The sequence below is a fragment of the Sycon ciliatum genome, chromosome 1 (genome assembly GCF_964019385.1).
Source record: "Sycon ciliatum chromosome 1, ocSycCili1.1, whole genome shotgun sequence".
Lineage (NCBI taxonomy): Eukaryota > Metazoa > Porifera > Calcarea > Leucosolenida > Sycettidae > Sycon > Sycon ciliatum.
In genome coordinates this window covers 9244967-9266845 of record NC_088643.1, presented here as the reverse complement: position 1 = coordinate 9266845, position 21879 = coordinate 9244967, and the positions used below count along the sequence as shown (strand labels likewise).

At 47.2% G+C, this 21879-nt stretch overlaps 1 protein-coding gene and 1 non-coding gene across 2 annotated transcripts; both read left to right on the top strand.

Annotated features, from left to right (window-relative positions):
* The first annotated feature begins 62 nt into the window (after window positions 1-62).
* Window positions 63-21626, top strand: LOC135812318 (KIF-binding protein-like). The gene is made up of 21 exons (XM_065325696.1): window positions 63-299; window positions 1663-2152; window positions 3115-3275; window positions 3642-3698; window positions 4522-4595; window positions 5593-5707; window positions 6595-6657; window positions 6988-7066; window positions 7462-7639; window positions 8280-8365; window positions 8732-8792; window positions 9172-9262; window positions 9690-9847; window positions 12722-12782; window positions 13325-13377; window positions 14184-14276; window positions 15155-15192; window positions 15821-15914; window positions 17197-17253; window positions 17771-17837; window positions 20856-21626. The coding sequence occupies exons 1-21, from the start codon at window positions 141-143 to the stop codon at window positions 20925-20927; spliced, it is 2307 nt and encodes a 768-aa protein (XP_065181768.1). The 5' UTR covers window positions 63-140; the 3' UTR covers window positions 20928-21626.
* Trnay-gua (transfer RNA tyrosine (anticodon GUA)) lies at window positions 6375-6469 on the top strand. The gene is made up of 2 exons: window positions 6375-6411; window positions 6434-6469. It is a non-coding gene; the product is annotated as a tRNA-Tyr (tRNA).
* Window positions 21627-21879: the final 253 nt, after the last annotated feature.

Below are 21879 nucleotides of genomic sequence, written 5' to 3'. Positions count from 1 at the left end.
ATGTGTACGTACGTGTCTCCAGCTAGCTAGCTATGCCAGGGTTTACTGCCCTGACCGATTTGATTTTAGAAATTTTACTTTCAAAGATTCTACATTCAGTTCTATAATTTCATCATTAATTTTGTCTTCTCTCGAGTACAATGTCGGACGGTGAGGATCAGACGCCAAATATCAGTGACGTGGGTAGCGATGGGGAAGAGGAGACGTCAGCTGTAGATTCCTTGGATCTTCCCAAGGTCCCCAGTGAACCCCAACCAGTCATTCCTGAACTGTACAGCAAATTTCTGGAACAGCAAGAGGTAGGCTGTTCTAAAGTCATTAGACAATCACTCTACTTGCATTGTACATGCAGGAGTATTGGCTTCGTTGGCATGGCTTAACACAGCTTGGAAGGATACTGTACACATGAAAGTCTTTCTTCCATCTTATTCTATAAATTTTTTCTTTTCTATATTTCAATTTTTGCATTGATATTCAAATATTCAAATGGCTGGAGTGTGATGCATATGTATTGTTCACTGGTCCAAATACCCAGAGCTCATCTCATGTACCGTAAAGTACCGTTGATCCGCCGCCCCCCCCCCCCCCCCCCACGCCATGTCGCTTCCCAGCTGGGTTTTCAGCAGAGGGCGGGAATTAGATCAAGGCTGTCAAGTACAGGACAATGTACAACAACGTAGAAGTTCAGACTCGATGTGCTGAATTGTGCACATTTTCATCCTGGATTGACAAGTATTGTGTACAGCAGTGCATGCGTCGGTTCAACATTGTTGTATACGCCGAAGTCGCTTCACAGGTAGAAAATCGACAGGGGGCGGATCAACGGTACTTTACGGTAAATGCATGCCCTGACGTATACCACCAGAGCACGTTGAGTGCGTCGAGACTAGCACCGCTTTCAGGAGCACCACGGTGTAGCCGCACTAGTACGGTATAGACACCGAAGCCTGGATACCGTACTGGCAATATATGTTGCCGCGTAACGCGTAACGCAGGGGGGTGCGGCGTAACGCGCGACCAGGCTAGTGCGACAAATTTTCGTTGAGTTCGTAACGCGCGTCCGGCGGGGTGCGGCGATCTTTTCATTGCAGTTTGCACTGCAAAAAAAGGCTGAAAACTGTGAAAGCACGTGTACCGCGTGGTGAAAAGTAGTTTTTGGAGGAAGCGCTCTTCCCCTATGTCACTTTCCTTTTGATGATCTTTTTGTGAACAGATCACTCTGATAGTTAAAATATACAGTCTTCTATTGATATCGTTGTCGCCCTTTGCCGTCGGGTTTGTAACAGTTGGATAGCAACTGAATTTCTGTGCCTTCAATGTGGATGAAAAGAAAAAATGATGCGGCAAAAGCAAAAAAATGATGCGGCAATAGCAAAAAAGTGATGCGGCAATAGCAAAAAAAGGACTGCGGCAATATAGAAACCTGTGTAACGGCTCCTGTGCGACTTTGCATGTAACGCCCTGCGTGCGGCAAACATGTGCCAATGTAACGCTTCATGGCCTCACTGCGGCAACATATATTGCCAGTACGGTATATAAGAACACCCCAGCAGGCAAGCAAAAACATCTGCATTCCCGATATCTTTTCTATAAATTTCCGATATCTTACAACAATTTTTATTTGTTTTGCTGCTGCTGCTGCTGCTGCTTCTTCTGCCACAGAAGTCTGAGGATGATCCTCCAGAAACACCGTACAAGTCCAAGTATGCCGCTCGGAAGTTCTTGCGGGAACTCCACGGTCTACTCGCGACTGAACTGGACCTCCGTTTCCGTGCTCTGGACATCTCGTCGACCTCCAGTGAAGGCGAGAGCACGTGCAGCGAGCCCACCGTGAGCGAGGATGCCTCGCAGCGCAGTGCTGGCAAGGCTGGTGAGGACAGTTCGGAGGAGGCCACTGTGGGCATGGCAGGTGAGGACAATTCGGAGGAGGCCAGTGTTGGCATGGCAGGTGAGGACAGTTCGAAGGAGGCCAGTGCTGGCAAGGTTGGTGAGGACAGTTCGGAGGAGGCCAGCGTTGGCAAGGCTGGCGAGGACAATTCGGAGGAGGCCAGCGCTGCCAGCTCCACATGCACGGGCAGCAGCAGCGGCGGTGGCGAAAATGTGGCGTCCACGGGCGGACTGGTCGATTTGCAGGTGCCGCGGAATATCCTGAGTAAGAGAGTGCGAGCTGTGCATGTACTAGTAGTCTTGTTCTGGTAAATCTCCTTGTACCGGAGAGCTTCCCTTTATCTGGGCAGAGTGGAACCGGGCTCTGTCCGTGACTAGGCATTGCCCGCAACTCAGAACATATACACTGCAGCTGCATGCAAGTTAACAACTTTTACGACGATCACTATTTTTGTGAAAAGAGAGAACCCAATAAGTTTGCAAGTTATCCGTTTTGACCAACACTAACGATTATAAGCAGGATACTGTTGAGTCAAATTGTGCAACAATTAGCACAAAACTGACTGATGCGATACTGACATTCAACGACCTGATGCTTAGCTGCATCACATCTGGAAACGGATAACTTTTAAACTTTTGGGTTCTCTTTTTTAATTTTTATCCTTGGCTCTCCATCCGAGTTGAAACTATTTTTGTGCTACCATTTTTGCCATTGGCCTGGTCCCCAGCGACAGACACCCTGGTTGCAGGCTAGAGGGACTAGGATACGTGTGAGACATGGCAAGCGTCAGTTGTTAAGAGGAGGGCAAAAATATTAAAGCCGCCAAGGGGAACAAATTCCGAATCAGAAAAGATATGTGGAAATGAGCCGAATGTGAACATGTAATATTACAGCAACCAAAAGACCTTGATCTTGACTCTTGATGCGATATTATGATTCACGGCAGGAGTTGTAAAAATGTCAGAATTTGGTACTCCATGTAACGGAATGTTTTTTTGGCCATCCGCTCCATTTCGGTCGCGTTTCGCTGAATCTTTGTAGCAACTTTCATTACTCTAACCCAGACTGTCAAGATCTTACGGATTTTTGTTGTAATTTGGCTTGTGTGTGTGTGTGTGTGCATGTGCGTTTGTGTGTGTGTGTGCATGTGCGTTTGTGTGTGTGTGCGTGTGTGTGTATGTGTACGTGTGTGCATGCACATCCATTGTTTGCCTATCCTGCTGTAGACATGCTGCTTGGACATCTTCATCTCCAGCTTGGCACCAACTACTGCAGCACGGAACAAACCAGCGAGGGAGAGCGAAATCTCTTGAAGGCCTATGAGTACCTGACGCCGTATCGGAAATCGTCCGAGTGCATTCTCGGCTTTGTGCTCACATGCAATCAGGTATGAGTGTGGCAACTGCTGACAGGTGTACAGTGTTGCTCAATGAAATCCAGTCGCGTCTCTCAAGTACGCGCCGGGCGTTGCGCAGCCCTAGACCTGCGAACACTGGACTGCGAAATGGTGCAAGGCGCAAACTTGAGTGACGCGACTGGATTTCATGGAGCAGCACTGTAGCTTTGCACAACGTGACCAGTGAATATAGAAATGAGTCTTTCTTCTCCCTTGGCAGGCAGAGATGAGCTGAGAATGCCAAGAATAGAGGTTGCAGCCTAGCAATTCACCCCGCAGACATCAGTGTTGGCCAGTGTGTCACTTCCTTGTGCAGGGTCGTTGCTGAACTCTGTCTCTCTGTCTGTTGATCTGCAGATCGGATACGTGCTGTCGAATCGAATGGACCACAAGAAATCGCTTCCGTACCTGAAGGTATGTGCTCGTAGTTTGTGATGAGGGCCGGGTTTTTTTCAGCAGCTAGGATACTGCACACATGTGCTAATTATAGAGGTTTTGCATGTGATGTCCCATAGTATGTCAGCCACTCAAATTGAGTTTGCGAGCTCGTCCGCCGCCAAGAGCTGATCAGCTGTTTGGGAACGCCATGCAGGCAGGCAATTGATTCTGGCTGGTCGTTCTGGTCGGCGTCAGCAGTTGGCCTATGTTGTTCGTTTATTTGATCACGCGTGGAGCTACCCGATACGTTGGTGAGGTGGGCACTGACCTGACATTGCATTGACGGAAGATAAACATTTTCCTGTGCTTCCCATCTGTACATAGTTGGTATTCAATAAACGCTCTTGCCAGACTACCAGTAATGCAGTTTGCGTTGATGGTAGCAACCGTTGTGAGTTTCTTCGGGCTCAGCGATGAAAATGTACTTTACTTAACTCCGAAAAGTTCACTTGTTGCATGGGAATGCCTGCGGCACTTATGTATTTACCGGGATTTTATTTATTTTATTCCAAGCAATACATGGCTGGGGTAGCCAATGACCACTTTGCGTGGCGATTGCAGGGTTTTTATAGCCAACCACGCACGGCTAACAAGGAAAAGAGTAGGAAGTCAAAAAGAAAAGGAAAAGAAGAAAGAAGCAAATATGGACTAAAATTGTGGTCTACTGGTAAAGCAAGGTGGCATTAATTCTGTTTATAGCTTTAATTATACTTTACTTGTGCTGAATCCATTTGCTGGCATGCTTCTTTAGACGACTGTATTTTTTCCCGTTTGCATTGTGTGCATTGCTTTGCTTCAGGAAGCCGAGGATGTCTACACTCAGTACATGACTACCGGAGAGGGGCTAACGAGGACACCGCGCGGCGTGCACGAGTGCGTACGCGTGCATTTCTTTGTTGTGTACACGAGTGCGTGCATTTTCATTTCTTTGTTATGTCGTGACATGCATGGTTTATCATGATAATAAAACTGTCGATAGACATATTATAGAAAGGTTGGTTGCTCGCCACAGCGGAACTTGCGCTTTTCCGCCGACTTGACTCCACGCTCTGATTGGCTCACGACTGCTATCCAGAGCACACGAGAAGTCCATCGAACCTCCGACTCGGCAAACCTGAAGAAGAGCACCACTCCCTGACATAATTATGTCAAATGAAAGAGCTTCTATGGCAATTTGTGTAGTTTTTACAGTTTGTGGCAAGGTGGAGGGGGTACTAGTACTTCAAAGGACAGTGTGTGCGTCTTTGCTACAACCATTCTTACACCCACATGACCATACATGACAGCTATGTTGGTCGAAACTCCAGTCATCCCCTGCACCTATGGGTCACATGATGTCCGCCACGCTGGTTCCACTGCCCATATGCCGTGATCACTTAGGCCCTCTACAGACTACGTACATACATGTAGAACATCCAGTACAAAATCACATAAAACCTAAAAGGCAACATTTTTCCACGCCTGCATTCAGACTACACATTTTACATGCAATATACAGGCAACCTTTGACCCTACGCAATTGCGCAATGGGCCTGGGCGTGTGAACGCAGCAGCCAGTCGCACCCGGGTACAGAGCGTGTACGACTGACTGGTGATTCAGTGGTGAAAGTACGATAAATGCAGGAAAGTTGCCTTGTACAAGGGTTCGCACCCTGCCTGAAAGGATTGGGCAGCTTTTTAGGCTTCCCGCCAGATTCTTGTTGTTGTCTTGGAAACTTCTATGTAAATGTGACTTATAGGCTGTTTTGTACCCAGTCTGAAGAGGGACTAAGGTGTGTTGGACCTTGTCTTGTGCTGCCACTGCTGCTGCTGCTGTTGCTGCTTCTGCTGCTGCCGCCGCTTCTGCTTCTGCTGCTGCTGATGCTGATAGGCTGTTTGTGCCGAGTCTGAAGTCAGAAGATGGCATCGCAGAGCTGCACCGGGGCCACACCCACACGCTCTACTTCCTCGCGCAGGTCTTCAAGGAAATGGACCAAACCGACCTGGTAGGGTAGCAGCAGTGTGTTTAGTATCACAATCACGCTGGCACAATGGTTTACAAACCCTGAGTGTAGTGTCCCGGACACCCTATGAAACCTCCTCTGTCAAGTTGGTGCAGTGTATGCACCTATAAACATCCGGTGTGGGCGGTTATGATTGACAATTGTTTTGTATATTACTGTCACTGTTAATCTGTTCACAGATTCCTTCCTATGCTACTGTATAAATACCATACTAGCTGTGCATCACCGTAATCAGTTGTCTGAAGATTGCTATATGGCATGAAACTTTAAGTTACGACAATCAAGACACGTGGTTTTTCTGTGACTCGTGTATATTACTGTCCCAATACTGAACAGGAAGAGGCATTGGAGATGATCAGCAACTGAGAAATTGCTATAATTATGCCGGTATAAAACAAAGTCGTTGGGTGACTGCACTTGCGACTCCTAGAAAGCACAACATGAAAGTGCACAGCGGAAGAGTTGACCAGGGAGTGTATATACATGTACATTAAATTTAAAATAGATTGGCCTGGCAATTTGGGGGGGGGGGGTATGCGAAGTACAGAAGCTGTACAATTTACTAACCCAGAGTGCAGTCTCCCGGATACCCTACGAAACCTCCTCTGTCACCTTTCTTTCTCCTTGTATTCGTTTGCTTCACATGTGTCCTTCGATAGCTCAGTTGGTAGAGCGGAAGACTGTAGTCGGTGTCAGTAAATGACAGTAATCTTTAGGTCGCTGGTTCGAATCCGGCTCGAAGGATTTTTTACTCTTTTTTTCTTAAAAATGTATTATGTTTTTGTGCATGATGATGTTCCCAAGTGACTTTGAATGTATTTTGTGGCTTGATGGTTTCTTCTGTTCCTCGTTTCATTCTGTTTGTGCAGTCTGCGCAGTACTGTAGTGCAACGCTGCAACGTCAGCTGAAGAATGGCGTCGAGGATGGCTATGTACGTTTGAATCTTTGCTGCTGTGCTCTTCATCATACTGCTCAATTTGAGAATTTGTAAAAGAGATTGAGCAGTAGGGAATCTCGCAAAGATATCTCTATGTGGTGTACCATATGCTACTGGATGACGGAGAATGCCATGTGCAGTGTGTGCTTTTGTTGCACAGTATTTATTGTGATGATTGATGTGTGTTTGTTTCTCGTGTGTGTATGTGTGTGTGTCTGTGTGTTTGATTCATGTGTGCACATGTGTGTGTGTGTGTGTGCGTTTGTGCGTGTGTGTGTGTGTGTGTGTGTGGGTGCACGTATGCATGTGTGTGTGTGTTCTTAGGACTGGGCATTGAACTGCGGTACTCTCAGCTGTTACTTTCTCAGCCAGTGTCGTTATGCGGATGCACTCTACTGTCTTGGTATGCTGCTGCTGCTGCTGGTGGTGGTTGTGGCGGTTGTTTGTTTTTTTACATTGCAAAGCCAAACAGGCAGGTGTGGTGTCTTTTTTTCATGATATCGGTGCATCTAGCTCACTATGAAGCCGAGACCTCAGGTCGGCCGAGTGCACGAGGTCTCACCACCCTTTTGCTCCTCAATTCTAACCAGACTGGAGCCCATGGGTGCTTGTAAGACAAAAACAAAACAACAAAAAAACTTGAATTCATTCAACCTGAAACTATGAGTTGTAGCGATTCTTCCACTCTCCGTGTTGTGCAGGATCCACTCTTCATTCAGCGGGGTACATGTACTTTGCTTGTGTACAGCTAGCTGCTATTTTTTTTAATGATTTCCGATCTCTGGGTTTTTTTTTCAGCCGCATCATCATGCATGCTGTCCCAGCAAGCCCGTCAAGTGCAAAGTGCAGCAGCAGCAGCGGCGGCGGCTGGTGGCAGTGAATCCACACCGACTGTCAGCGAGGACAACCAGCGTACGGTAGCGAGCGTGTCTCGGCTGTGGGTGGTGTACGCCATGAACTTACTCGACGACTCAAAGTAAGCGGGTATGCGGGAAAACCATGCATTGTGAATGTAGATATGCTAGGCTTGAAAACCAGTGGCCATAGCCATAGGGCTGGATGGAAATGGTGTACTGTTACTGTACTGTTAGCCCAGATGCCTTCCCTGCAGTGCCATGCATATCTCTGGAGACCGCAGTTCTAGAATCATATGGAGCATATCCTTGCATCACAGGCCCCTGTGCGGTCAAGGAGTTTCTTTGCGCGGAGCACAGCCCGTAGAATAGACCCTGTGCTCGTTTTTCTGCTCTTCTCCTGTCCACTTAGCGGGGATTGTGGAGAGATTCATTTGATGTGAAGTTTGTGAACGTGACCTCGTGCGTCTATGTGCACACATCGACGCATCGCATTACTACATGTGGTGTCATTCATTTCGTTGTTGCCTTTCGCTGTGCAACCTGTACGCAACGCAGGAAAATGCTTCACTAAATGTCATGTACCCACAAGTAGACCCGAGGGGCGAATGAAACCTTACACCTGTGTGGTGTGGGCAGTTGTGACTTGTGTGGCTGCTCCCGGGGGGTTGGGGGGTGATGTCCGGCGTTTGTAACATTCATCTTAATCTCCTTGATTGCTTGCATGCCGTCTGTTCTCTCTGGTTCATTTGACGATTGCAGGCAGGAGATTGAGCTGCTGTCACGGCTGTCAGAGGAAGAAGTCGCCGCGCATCTCAAAATGCGAGAAATAGAGAAGAAGAGAAAAGGTGACTATACTTGGAAATTCTCATCTGCAATATGCCATCATATACTCGTACACGCTCGTTTTCGCTGGTCATGGTGGAACGGGAGAATGTTTGTTTTCATCTTTTTTGGATGCGTTATGTGCTTTGAGTAGTAGTTGTTGTTGTTGTTGTTGTTGTTGTTGTTGTTGTTGTTGTTGTTGTTGTTGTTGTTGTTGTTGTTGTTGTTGTTGTTGTTGTTGTTGTTGTTGTTGTTGTTGTTGTCGTCGTTGTTGTTGCTGCGTTTCGAATCTTTATTCTCACGATAGCCTGTGGCCAATCAGAGATAGTTGTTGCTGTTTTTTAGTAAACCGACATTGAGAATGACTGTTTGTTGATGCTCTGCCACAGATGCTGCTGCAGCGGTCTCTGCAGGAAGCGAGGATTCCGAGGCACATGACAATGCATCCAGGTATACTAGAACATGTGTATGGAGTAGCATACTTGTGATTTTCTTTGGTTCTTTCAAATGTTTCAGCGTTTCACGTTTCTAGTCATCGTTTGTGCTCCACGCACAGAGCCATGCCTCCCATGATAATAAAGCCCAGCAATCATATCTCATCTGACACATCTGACACACAAGTACATTCTCATGGTTAAAAAGTGGCTTCTGGTCTCCTCCTTTCATAGTTTCCGCTTTCAGGTTTGAGCCGCGTCTGTGAAACGTGAACAGGGCAGTCGGGATTGAACGTCTTGTTGCGTTGGTGTGAGGCATTGCAGCTTACGCATACTAGTAGGCTTCAAACCCAAAGCTGTGTTGTGCACCGTTGTGTTCTGCTGTGCGTGTCCAGTGACGTCCTGAAGTCAGTGCAGTTTGCCATCGAGGGCACGGACGCATACGTAAAGGATGTTCCGACCGACTATGTCGCAGACTTTGACCAGGTAAATACTGAATGTAGATGTTTGCGCTGTGCGGGCGCAACGGAAGGTACTACAGTCAGACCTCGCTTATCCACCGGATCCCTCGCCATCCGGAAGAAAAGCGTTGGTTACCAATTTACAGCGTATGCCATGCATACATACAGTATGTGTGTTTGATTATCCGGTTCCCTCGCCTATCCGTATATTTTTGTGGAAAACGGATGTGTGTGGTTATGCGCGGTCTGACTGTACCATGAACCATCTATCACGTTCTTTGTCATCGTTCTTCACCTGATAAATCAAGCTGCTTCTGACTGTAGTGTCTTGTGTCAAAGCCTGCTGCCTCCCTGCTCTTTGCATAAGGATCTGAGGATGACCCATATAATTTTTAAACTACTTGGAGTTGAACTGACTGCACTCTTGTTGTGCGTGTCCATGTGTTGCTAAGGCGCGTCAGCTGTTCCTACTCGGTCAGAGGCACATCGAGCTGGCAAGGAAGTACTTTTCCCTCGACGACCACTGCACGGACTATGTGGAGCTGATTCAGAACCACAGCAAGCTCTTCCATCGACTGGCCGTCTTCGAGAAGGACTCTGATCGTGTCTGGTAAGGGGAACTAGTAGCCACCAAGCCCTGAGAGTAAAGTCAGGGGCATCGGACTCGGTACGGTCACTACGGTATTGACTGTGCCACGTTTTGCCCCAGGTACCCCGTGAATCAACAAAATTCACAGATCTGGGCTCTAATTTTCCAAAATTTTCGGCTCAACCACCCCTCCTCCACGAGTAAATTGTACTTCAGATGGCTGACGGTACCACATTAATAATAATAATAATAATAATTTGAAACTCGGGTATTGAGCCAATAATAAAAGTAGAAAGGAAAAGGACATATGGAAACGAAGAAGCTAGGTGTCAGGACGTCGAATGTCTCAGTACTCTGTCAGTTTTGTGCCTAGTTGTTGCACTTTCTGACTGTATATAGTATCTAGTTTCAGTGATGGTGCGTTACTCTTAACTCGTTTCCATATGTCCTTTTCCTTTCTAATAATAATAATAATAATAATAACGGATGTGTCTGTCAGTTTTGTGCCTAGTTATTGCACTTTCTGACTGTATATAGTATCATGTTACAGTGATGGAGAGTTACTCTTAACTCGTATCCATATGTCCTTTTCTCTTCCACAATAATAATAATAATAATAATAATAATAACTTTATTAGGATGACCCAAAGGCTGACCGCCTATCGTGGGGTCCGTCGCATTGAAGGATGATGGTACAAGAGAGTACAGATAAACACTAGAATACCTTCCCACACCCCTGCAAGTACAGTAAAACCTGTCAAGGTGACCACTCTGATAAGGCGACTGTCCAAGAAGTCCACTATAACTAGGAACGAGTGATGTTATTTCCGGTCAAATAACCCTGGATCAGGAGACCACCTGTACACGGGACCAGTTTTGTAAGGTCCCGTGAGCAGTTTTTTTATAGAAAAGAAAAAGGACCAAGGAACTACAAGTTACGCTATAATGTCCACTAACACCACCAGTTACTAAACAATCAGCTCATGCGATAACATTGCACGACACTGACCGACGGTACTGACGTTCTACAACTAACTGGCTAACAGCTCTAGCACATCTTGGATGCGCCCTCCAACAGCCTTCCAACTTGGAAGGTTCTAAGTTATAGAAGTAGCATAAGGAGGGGAAGGTGAGCGCAACCAAGATAAGCACGAGCTGAAAGTCTCAGCTGTGAAGGACGTTGGCGGATATTCATGCATGTCGATGACGATACTGGCAAGACCTTTGGACAATACGGTCAAACCACGATTCAAGGACGCAAAGCAACATTCCACGCAAAAAGTTTTTTTCATGATCCTACTGATGATGTGGGGTAACAGTAAAGTGGGACAGAAGACTAGGACAAACAAACAAAAGGGGTAGGACATGCAAAAGCAAGGTGCAGGTGAGGCGAGTCCACCTAGTCCGACCAGAGGTCTCGGAGTCAGCACTGGATGTGTGTGCACCAGGAAGGGGTGGGGGTGGGTTGAGGGGGGGGGGGGGAGAGGAATGTACAGTCAGACCTCGCTTATAGGGTATTCACACGACAGGCACTTGCACGTTTCACAGGGAGTGACATACGAGAAAAGTGACTGTGTGGATTTACACAGCTGCTCTTGACGACAGGCACGTTTGCATTTTTGAATGCTTCACCGACCAGTAGCCATGGGTATTTCAAATTTTCAAAAAACGCATACAATAATTATCATGTTCTAAAGAACAATCAACTTCATGTTCTAAAGAGCCGCGTAAAAAATCAAGTCTTGTTTCGCGCTTTTTGGTGCAAATGTACCGTACTCGTGCACGCCACGATTATCGTGAAAGTGGGCCCCCAGCTCGCTTGCACTTTTCAGCCACTTGCAGCCACTTTTCTCGTTCACAGGTAAAATACCATAGCAACTTTCCGGTGCACGTGGATTTGCCTGTCGTGTGAATACCCTATTAACCGCACACATCCGTTTTCCACAAAAATATCCGGATAGGCGAGGGAACCGGATAGTCGAACACACATACTGTAGCATGACATATGCTGTAAATCGGTAACCGACGATTTTCTTCCGGATGGCGAGTGATCCGGGTAAAAGAGGACCGGATAAGCGAGGTCTGACTGTAGTACTAAAATAGCAGCATAAAGTAGAAATTAAGGTGTACAAGTAAGTTGCTTAGACAGGTTTCACTGTATTAGCGTGTGGCCCTAGGACCAGGAGTATGCCATGTGCTGCTCAGTATTATTTACTTTTCTAGTATGTATTGATTGTATACTATCTCTTTCGATAGCGACAGGAGAGCCCCGGGGAAAAAAAGCTGTTTCTCTCTTTTTTTCGACTCTCGCACTCACTGAAATTATATTTCCCTTTTCCACTGATTGTATGATTTTGCATCATCATCCGGTGCTGTTCCAGGATGTGCAGGACACCTTGAGCGCTGCACTTTCCCTGTCTCTGGTGGCGTCTGTAATTCTGGTCCAGTCACTCTCATACTCCTGGCATGACATGCATTCTGTTCGTTCTCTACTACTGTAAAAGCAGAAATTTTCGGTGGTGTTTTATTTTCGGTAACTTCGGTGCTGAAATTTTTACCGAAAATAGAACGCACCGAAATTTCGGTACTACAATTTGTAGTACTAGTGCACTTACCTGGAAAACGGGTTTACCGAAAATTTCCCTCCGCCAAATCGCCAATTTTGGAAAAGACTGAAAATATTACACCACCGAAAATTTCTGCTTTTACAGTATTTTATAATAGCTATAAAGAGAACAAATTCTGCTGTCATCGCCACACTACAACAAAGTCATGAAGGTTTACCAAAATCGATTTTCTTGCCACAATCATCATTTTATAACTATTATAAAATTGTTGTCTCCGCGTCGATTATTTACAGTATTTGTTTGCTCACTGTGTGTGTGCTCATTGCAGCAAGATGCATCGGCGGCGCGCCGATATGCTCTTGGGAACGGCGCTTTGCCTTAACCCACAGGTACGCTGCATGATGTGTGTGGTGCAATGGCAACAGGAGCAATAGTATTGTAGTACGTTGTTCTGTGTACGTTGTGTGTACGTTGTGCTTGTGCATGCGCGTGCTGCTGTTGTGTGAAAACTGAAACGCAGTCTTAGCAGTAGCTCTGCATGCAATGCAGGGTGGTGGTCAGTACAACACTGTGCTGCTCCCTGTTGCTGACCAATGCCACAATGGAATGCGTGCTCAGGTCTCATCGCACTGATGCAGGCCATGCAGCTCTAGCATTACGGTCCATTTCGGACACTGAGTCTGTCCGTAGCACTTTGGGACACTGAGTTTGTCCGTAGCACTTTGGCTCACTGGTGGAATGTGCAGTGTCTGGCCAAACTGCTGAGCATAGCGTGTTTTCGTCAACTTTGTAATGGGCTATCTAAGGATGAAGCTGTGTGTGTGTGTGTGTGTGTGTATGTGTGTGTGTGTGTGTGTGCGCATGTGTGCGTGTGTGTGTGTGTGCGTGTGTGTATGTGTATGTGCATGTGCATGTGTTTGACGTATGACAGTTCTACCTGCACATTGTACGTCAGTTGAGATTCGAAGCAGCAGAGGCCCTTGTGTAAGTACTTGCCAGTGAGCCGCAAACCTCTCTGTACATTGATTGTAGACAGTACAAGATCCGACTGAAGAGATAGAGTCACAAAAGTTCCTCACCGTAAACCAGCTCTAATTTATGAAAACTCTAAATTTGCGCGCTGCGAAAGTTTGTCGCTTTACAGTGTGTATGCACGTGGGCATATGTAAGCTTGTTAATTCGAAGAAGAAAAACACGTATTCGAACCGAACATTTTCGTTCCCTTCTCTTTATTGGATCTTACAGGGAATATAGCAAACGACTGTTAAAGACAGCAGGTATATGGGCAAAGAATTGAGGGAGATAAATATCACGCTACAAATGTGAAGATGCCATGAAGAGAATGGAATGAAAACGTTCGGTTCGGAAGTTTTGTCAGTGTTCTTTTGGACTGGTGTGGATTGTGCAGATGCACGCACTGCATTGAAGAATTGGCGACGCTTCCGATTTGTTCTAGAAAGATGTATTCGATTTAATTTTTGTTCGACCTGACATTGCTGCAAGATTATTCTCAAGCTTGAGAGAATGAAATCTGTAAATGGGAATTTGGAATTCGAAGATTCGAGTATATCACTAGGCTTGGTGCAGTGGCGGAGGAGAGCCATCTTGGAAAAATGAGGACGACTTGTAAGACACAAATTCAGTTTTCAAACCTTCGTCACGGGTAGAATAGGAGAATATTTGTTTTTTGTTGTACTTGTAGTGGAGCTAATAATCGCTGGTAAAAACCATGGTTCGTTTCGTCACTAATTGTACTATTGCATAATAATTATGTCCTTCATATTGTGTAGGTCGCTACTGGATATCAAGCTTGAAACCTTCGACCGTGCCAAGGAGGCCGGAGAGAAAATCGATCAGAAACTCGCCAAGAAGATTAATATGCTGTAAGAACTTCTGTCAGTGTCATTACGTGTGTGAAACAAACGTTGGCTGGTTGAAGTGAGTATTGTCTGAGCATAAGCCCCATTGCGCATTGCCGAATTATTATTATTATTATTATTATTTATTCACAATCACGTGGCACTAGCCAATGAAATGGTGATGTGGGCGATAGCCAGCCATGGCGGTAATACAGCTAGAGGGGGGGAAAGAAAAAGAATGAAAGGGGAACTGAAAAGCAAAAGAAGCTAGGGCAGGGCTGGATATCAACTAGTATGTTGCATTCTGCAGTAGCTGTGTGAATGTATTGTAACATTGGCAGGATTTTAGATGTTGTGGGAGGAGAGACCAGAATATGGAAGGTATGAGTAATGTATGTGAGTACGCTGGGATCAGGAATGCACTGTTAATGTTCACCACCCCACACGACCATGCCCAGGTGGCTGTGTGGGGTGTTCGCGGTACAAATTACGTCATTGCGCAATAATGGGCTTAGTGGCATCCGTGTGTGCATCGGAAATGGCAACAGTACATAAACCAGAGCGTTCAGCACCGCGTAATAGGTTCCCGACGGTGCAACGTGTCGCTTACGTCACTTTGACGTCAGGATATGGCAATGCTGATGGCACAAGATGTACTGATGTATCGCATGACTGCAATCGCGGATAGCAGCTTGCTCATCAAACATGCCGTGAATAACGAATTCTGCTTTGCCGTGCTCGTTCAGGTTTGCCCGGAGGTGCATTTCATTTCGTTTTATTTTATTTTATTTTTGACCCCCAGTGTGACCATCGTTGTATGTGGAACTGTTATGTTTTGGAAGTTGAAATAATATTATTACTTGTTAAATTTGTTATCCTGTGCCTATGTGTGTTGCTGTCAGCATTGGACAAGCTAGAGAGCAGTTTGAGGCATTCTACAGTGAGTTCGCGTTCCCTTTCTGACACTGTGTATACGTCTAGATCAGAGTGAATCCTATGTGCATACGTGCTTGCACACGCACATGCACATACACTCACACGGACGCGCACACACACACACACACACACACACACACACACACACACACACACACTGTTACTGCTCCCAGCCCTACTGTGGTTCTATCCTGAACGCCTTCGGGCGAGGGCTGCTTTGATGGCATATTCTGATCGCCTACATTATAACGATAATCACATATCATCCTTTTTGTTTGCTGCCCAAAGATTGGGCCTACTGCAATGTATACCCATGGTCTGGTCTGTGTGTATGAAATACCAGTGCTGGTTAAGATGGCTCACATCTCTCTCTCTCTCTCTCTCTCTCTCTCTCTCTCTCTCTCTCTCTCTCTCTCTCTCTCTCTCTCTCTCTCTCTCTCTCTCTCTCTCTCTCTCTCTCTCTCTCTCTCTCTCTCTCTCTCTCTCTCTCTCTCTCTCTCACACACACACACACACACACACACACACACACACACACACACTCTCTCTCTCTCTCTCTCTCTCTCTCTCTCTCTCTCTCCTTGTACTCATGGTCTTCCTCCTTCTCATCCTCCTCTTCTCCGCTATCTCAGAATCTCTGAGTGACCTCAAGGGTAACATGCCGGAAACGCTATCCGAGGACATTGCCAGACCAGCTCTACTTTGCAAGTTCCATATTGCACGACTGTAAGTATGGCTTAGCTCATCTTGGCTATTCTACGAGTATAGTGTCTGGTTTTCTACTGTCCTTCTCCGTATTGTATTGCCCTGCTGGTGGTCCATGGAGATGTGTATGGTTGATATTGAAAATATTTTAAATGGGTCAGTTCTCGGATTGTCGGTGTGGGAATCACTGTGTGTGTGTGTGTGTGAGCGCGCGCGCGCGTGTGTGTGCATGTGTGTGCGTACATGTGTGCGTATATGTGTGCGTGTGTGCGTGTAAGCATGCACACACATATTGTACGTGAGTATGTCCTTTTGTGAATGTGTGTATCTATGCGGTTGAAGGGAGAAGTAGGATGTGTGTGGTAAATACTGGCTCGGTTCCGGCTAGAGACTGGTGCTGCAAAGCTTACCAGGAATACTAGGATTGTGTACATAGCATAGAGCTGAATGGAGTAAATACTGGTGTACGACTGTCCCACGATACGACTGTCCTATAATTATTGTTACTGAGGAGGCGTTGCTTTCATAAACCTTTCCCCATCAATAAACCTGATGACGGGACGGTAGTCACATCAAATTCTACTACAGTGCTGCTCGATGAAATCCGATCGAGCGAGTCTCAGTCAATACCACAGCAGACTTTGTGCAGCCCTGTGAACACTGGAATGTGCACTGGTGCCGGGCGCAACCTTGACTCACATACGTGCCAACCATCCAGGGTTTCCCGGGACAGTCCAGGGAATAGGGTGTTTGTCCCGCGGTCCAGGGATGTCTTGCGAAAGTCCAGGGACTGAGATGGAACTTTTGAATCGATGTTTTCTCCTTTTTATGACGCTTTTTGGTGTTGCCTTGAACTGGTAGATCCGTTGTTAGTACACACAGCACGTAGTAGACAGAAACAGCCCATGTGGAACTGCAATGGATCACCGGCAGTCAACAGAAATTTTACTTGTGCAGTTACAACTCGATGCAATGACATCCTTTCTTTGCTTGAGCAGCAGTCATGAAAAATGCTCTCTCGTACTCTCTCGTAGTTTGCTGATGGTGGATGCGCTAAAAAACTGCTGTCCAGGGGAAACGGGCAAAATCAAGGGAATTCAGCCTCGTTGTCCAGGGAACTCAAGCCTCCAGGTTGGCATGCTCAAAGAAATCCGATAGCGTGAGTCCATACTCACGCTATCGGATTTCTTTGAGCAGCACTATAGTTCTCCGAAGCAGAGCCGGTGTGGTCCAGTTACTATTGTGATTTGTGTCTCTGAGTGTGATGTTCTTGAATGCTCTGCTTGCGCCTTGATGTGGACAGGCACAGCAAGGTTATCACCCTGAATCCGGCACAGCGCATACAGAACCTGAAAGTCAGGTAAGTTAGCAAAGCTACTGAGTCAGAGTCATCCTCTTGAGTCGCGCTGCTTGACTTGTGCTAAACTAGCACTCACAGAAGATCCTTGCCGATAATGTTAGTCGAGGGCTGCATGAATTACGCTTGCCATGAGGCGTAGCTTCATGCTTCCTGATTGTATGAGAGCTGGGGATGGGGCTGGGGAGTGTGAGGGAGATTAGTCTTGATGGGGCTGGTAAAGCGGTACTGCCATGCGGATTTCAGGTTGTCTTCAATAAGCATGAACGCTACATTGAAGCAAGTCAACGCCAGGGTGAATGGCAATGCAACTGCATAAAATATCATGTAATTTGGTCCGTGAATATTCTCATCAAGTCAATTGTTAAGGCTGCATGCCGTGACGTGTTGTGTACGGGTGAATTCTTCGTGTGCATGTCCGTGTGTGTGTGTATTTGTGCGTGTGTGTCCGCGTGTGTGTCCGCATGTGTGTGTCCGCATGTGTGTGTCCGCATGTGTCCGTATGTATCTGTGTTGGTAGTCTCCAACTTCACAAGGAGATCGTGGAGCAGTGCCACAAGCAAGACGACTTGGCCAAAGCTTTCCAGGTAAGCACCCAGTGCATTGCTCTCTAGCTCTAGCTACCTCACTGCTTCTTTTTATTTTGAAGTTGATTGTTCCAACTAGGAACACACGCTTCTTGCCGAACTTGACACTTGACTGACCCACGACTGCCATCCGGAGCACACGCAACTTCTAAGTTTTTTTGTTTTTTTTTACTATTGAACACTCACTGCATGATGAACTAAAATGAGGAGGAGAACTCGACACACAATGGTACATATCCAGCAGGCTGGAGTGGGTGGGACCTGTGAAGCTCAGCCGACCAAGGGTCTCGGCATCACAGCTGCACATGTGCACCAAAGGAAACAAAATGGGGAGTGGAAGGGCGGGGAGCAGGAGAGCAAGAACTCTAAGGGTAGGAAAGAGAGGAGGGAGGGGAGGAAACCAGGAAACTTGTTAGTTTGCGAGTTATTCCAAGATATGAGTGCAAACAAGTACGCAAACAAGTACAAAGATAGCAGTATCAAGATCATGATGCTGAGGCGAAAGTAGAGGCTGATTGCCGTGCAATTTTGACGAAAGATTAGAGTGAGAATGGAGGAGAGTTAGAGAGAGATAAAGACAGATGGATTGGGAGTTTGATGAGAAGGGAGTGCTCCGAGAACATGAACAGGGAGGGTCGTACTGGCAGTAGCCTACAAGTTGTAGGGGGCGATGTCCGTGGCCCATGACCAACCCGACCGTTTCAGGTAGCGGTAGGTCAGAACCTTGAACTGCTGCATCCCTTTGGCAGACGATGCATCGCGGAGGAGAGTGGCTGGCAGTTCATTCCAGGCTTCGATGAGGCACTCCGGGAAAGAGCGCAGCGCAACATTGCACGATCTGGCAGGTAGGGCTGTCTGGAGCAGCGCAACATTGCACGATCTGGCAGGTAGGGCTGTCTGGAGTTAAAGCTTGTGCGCAAGGTTGGCTGCCGAGCGACGACGTGTGGGAGGCGCGATGGCGGGTGCGATGGCTCTGGCTGGGCGTGTCGCTGCAAGAGCTGGTGGGCTTGTGACGTCATGGAACTTGTACAGAGTTGTGAGGCTGGCCACACGGCGCCACAGGGACAGAGTGTCCATTGCAGCCTCTGTCCCAATCAGGGTGAGGGCACGATACTGGACTCGGTCCAGCTGTGAGAGATGGGTAGCCGCAGCTCCCATCCATACAAGTGGGCAGTGCTCCATCAGAGGCCGAATGAACCCCCGGTATACTGTGGTCCGGCCCGGTGGGTCCAGGACATGGCACGCCTTTCGGAAGAAACCAATTCGCTGTGTGGCACGCACTGCAGTTCCTCGAAGATGCTCTGAGTATGATAGATGGGCATCAAACGTCACTCCAAGGAGCTTCAGCCGCGAGCATTCCGGGACCGCTGTGCCATTGAACTGGATGGGTGGTGTCTCCCAGGGTCTGCGGTGGCGGGACACAGTCATGGCCTGTGATTTCGTTGGCTCGAAAGTGACGCGCCACTGAGCACCTCATTCAGCAAGTGCATCTACACCAGCTTGGAGGTTGCGGCACACTTCTGTCACAGCATGTGGCGTTGGGATGTGGGCATAAAGCGTGGTGTCATCTGCGTAAACAGCCGGAGTGATCCCTTCCGGTAGGATGTCGCAGGCGTCATTCACGTACAGCAAAAACAGTGTGGGCCCAAGGATGCTCCCTTGTGGGACCCCAGCATCAATCTTGTATGATTCTGAAGATGCTCCGTCGACTACTGCCTGCAACTTCCTGTCGTACAGGTAGTCAGACAGCCAGTTGATTAGGGGACCAGTGATGCCGTATGACGCAGCCTTGCGGAGCACGCCTCGGTGTGAAACTTTGTCGAATACTCCTGCTATGTCTACAGCCAGCACGCGCACTGCGCCACCACGGTTGACTGCGGAGACCCAGGAGTGGTTGAGAGACGTGAGAAGGTCAGATGTGCTGAGCCCCTGCCGGAATCCGTACTGGTGGATGGACAGTGATGCCGTATGGCGCAGCCTTGTGGAACACTGCTTCTCTTCTGACCATGCCACTACACTGTGCATGTACTGTGCTGCTCAATGAAATCCAGTCGTGTCACTCGAGTTGCGCAGCCCTAGACCTGCGAACACTGGCCTGTGAAATGGTGCAAGGCGCTAACTTGAGTGACGCGACTGGATTTCATTGAGCAGCACTGTACATGTACTTGCTATGCTGGGCTGTTTCTTGATGCCCGTCGCCTGAGCGATTCAGAGTGCTCCTGGTTCAACTCTCAATTTAACACCATTCCGGGGGTTGCCGAAAGATCACACACCATCTTATGGCCTGTTTGACGCTGCCGATTCTATGACAATAATATAGCCCACAGTTGCACCGAAGAGGGAGTTTGATTTGTTTGCCGAGTCTCCCGCGAACCGTGAAAAAATATTCTTTTTTTGGATACTAGGTACACTTCCCTGTCTCCCCCCCCCCTCCATGAGGGTACTTCAGGTACGTCTTAAAGTATCAGAGTTGCACTCTACTAACTAATTACTCGACACACTATCTAACTAGCAGTAAAACCTGTCAAGGCGACCCCTCGGATAAGGCGACCACCTATCAAAGAATGGACTCAGTTGGAGAGTCAAGGTTTAATTTATACAAAAGAGAAAGATGTGCTAGAGCTGTTAGCCAGTTAGTTGTAGAACGTCAGTACCGTCGGTCAGTGTCGTGCAATGTTATCGCATGAGCTGATTGTTTAGTAACTGGTGGTGTTAGTGGACAGTATAGCGTAACTTGTAGTTCCTTGGTCCTTTCTCTTTTGTATAAACCTATCATAGAAGACCAGTGAAACCAGGATCATTCTATTAATCGCCCAGTCACATGACCCTGGTTAAGGAGACCACCTGGTAACAGAGACCATATTTTGAAGATCCCTTGAGCGGTCGTCTTGGACAGGTTTTACTGTAGCAGTACTTTGGAGTAAGTTTTGATAAGATAGGCAGTGTGAGCCCGGCATAGGGGGGGGGGGGGGGATTGATTGTGGTGAGAGCTTTGCATCCTGTGTTGCCATCTTGCAGGTGGAGCTCGAGATATCCAGGGAGATGGCGATACTGCTACCACGACAGCTGGATCTCCTGTCCAAATCCTAAGGGGAACAGCTGCGATTACAACACCCCCCCCCCCACACACACACACACAAACAGCGTCTTACCGAGCTTGAAGCTGATGGTAATGTTTGCGTACTGGCAGATGTCCATACACCCTGTCAGCATTTGCGCATGTGCACGGTCCGCTGCCCAGCCACTCTTCAACTCTATAACGTGCTTTGTGAGTGCTAGTCTGCTACGCTGAACATCACAACGTGTAATGTCATTATAGCACTGCCAACTTGTCAGTGTACTCCATCCCTGTCACTAGTTGTCCTTTAGGAGAATTGTAGAAATATTTTCCAATTATTTTTCTACCAACAGCAGTGCACTAGTGGAAGAGGGAACTTTGTGTTTGAGTACTCGGCTAGTGGCCATGTCTAGCCAGTTCTCTTCTGTTCCCAAGTTCCTATCTTCCTGTAGCGCTTATGTGTGCACACTATTCCGCTCCGCTGTCTTTCGTCGCGCTGCCACTGTGCTGAGCAGGGAGTAGTGAAATACCGGTATTTTACTACTCCCTGGTGCTGAGCTGTAGTGGCACTGGTGTCGTGAATGCACGTCGGCCATTATTTTCTTCCGCAAGATTTTGACTTTTTCAGGCTGCTCAGACCCCATTAATGCAGCCAGTTCATGTTTCTGACAATACTTACCTCAGCATTGCTCTATCTCTGGACTGCACGATTTTGAATTGTGTTGCTGTAATTCATTTCTGTTTAGAAGAAAGGCATTTGAGCTGACAAGCTCACTCCCATGACTCTGCAAAACACTGACACCGTTTTCTTGTCCATTTCAGCTACGTTTCAGCATTTCACCATCATCAGGTCATCATTTTTTTCTAAATGAAACTGCAAGAAGCCTCACCCTTACTTTAGTTCTGTCTTTTGCCCAAATCGAGGAGGAAAAAATTGACGGGCTCAAAGTGGTTTTCAGTATTTGAATTGTGTTCTACTCCGAG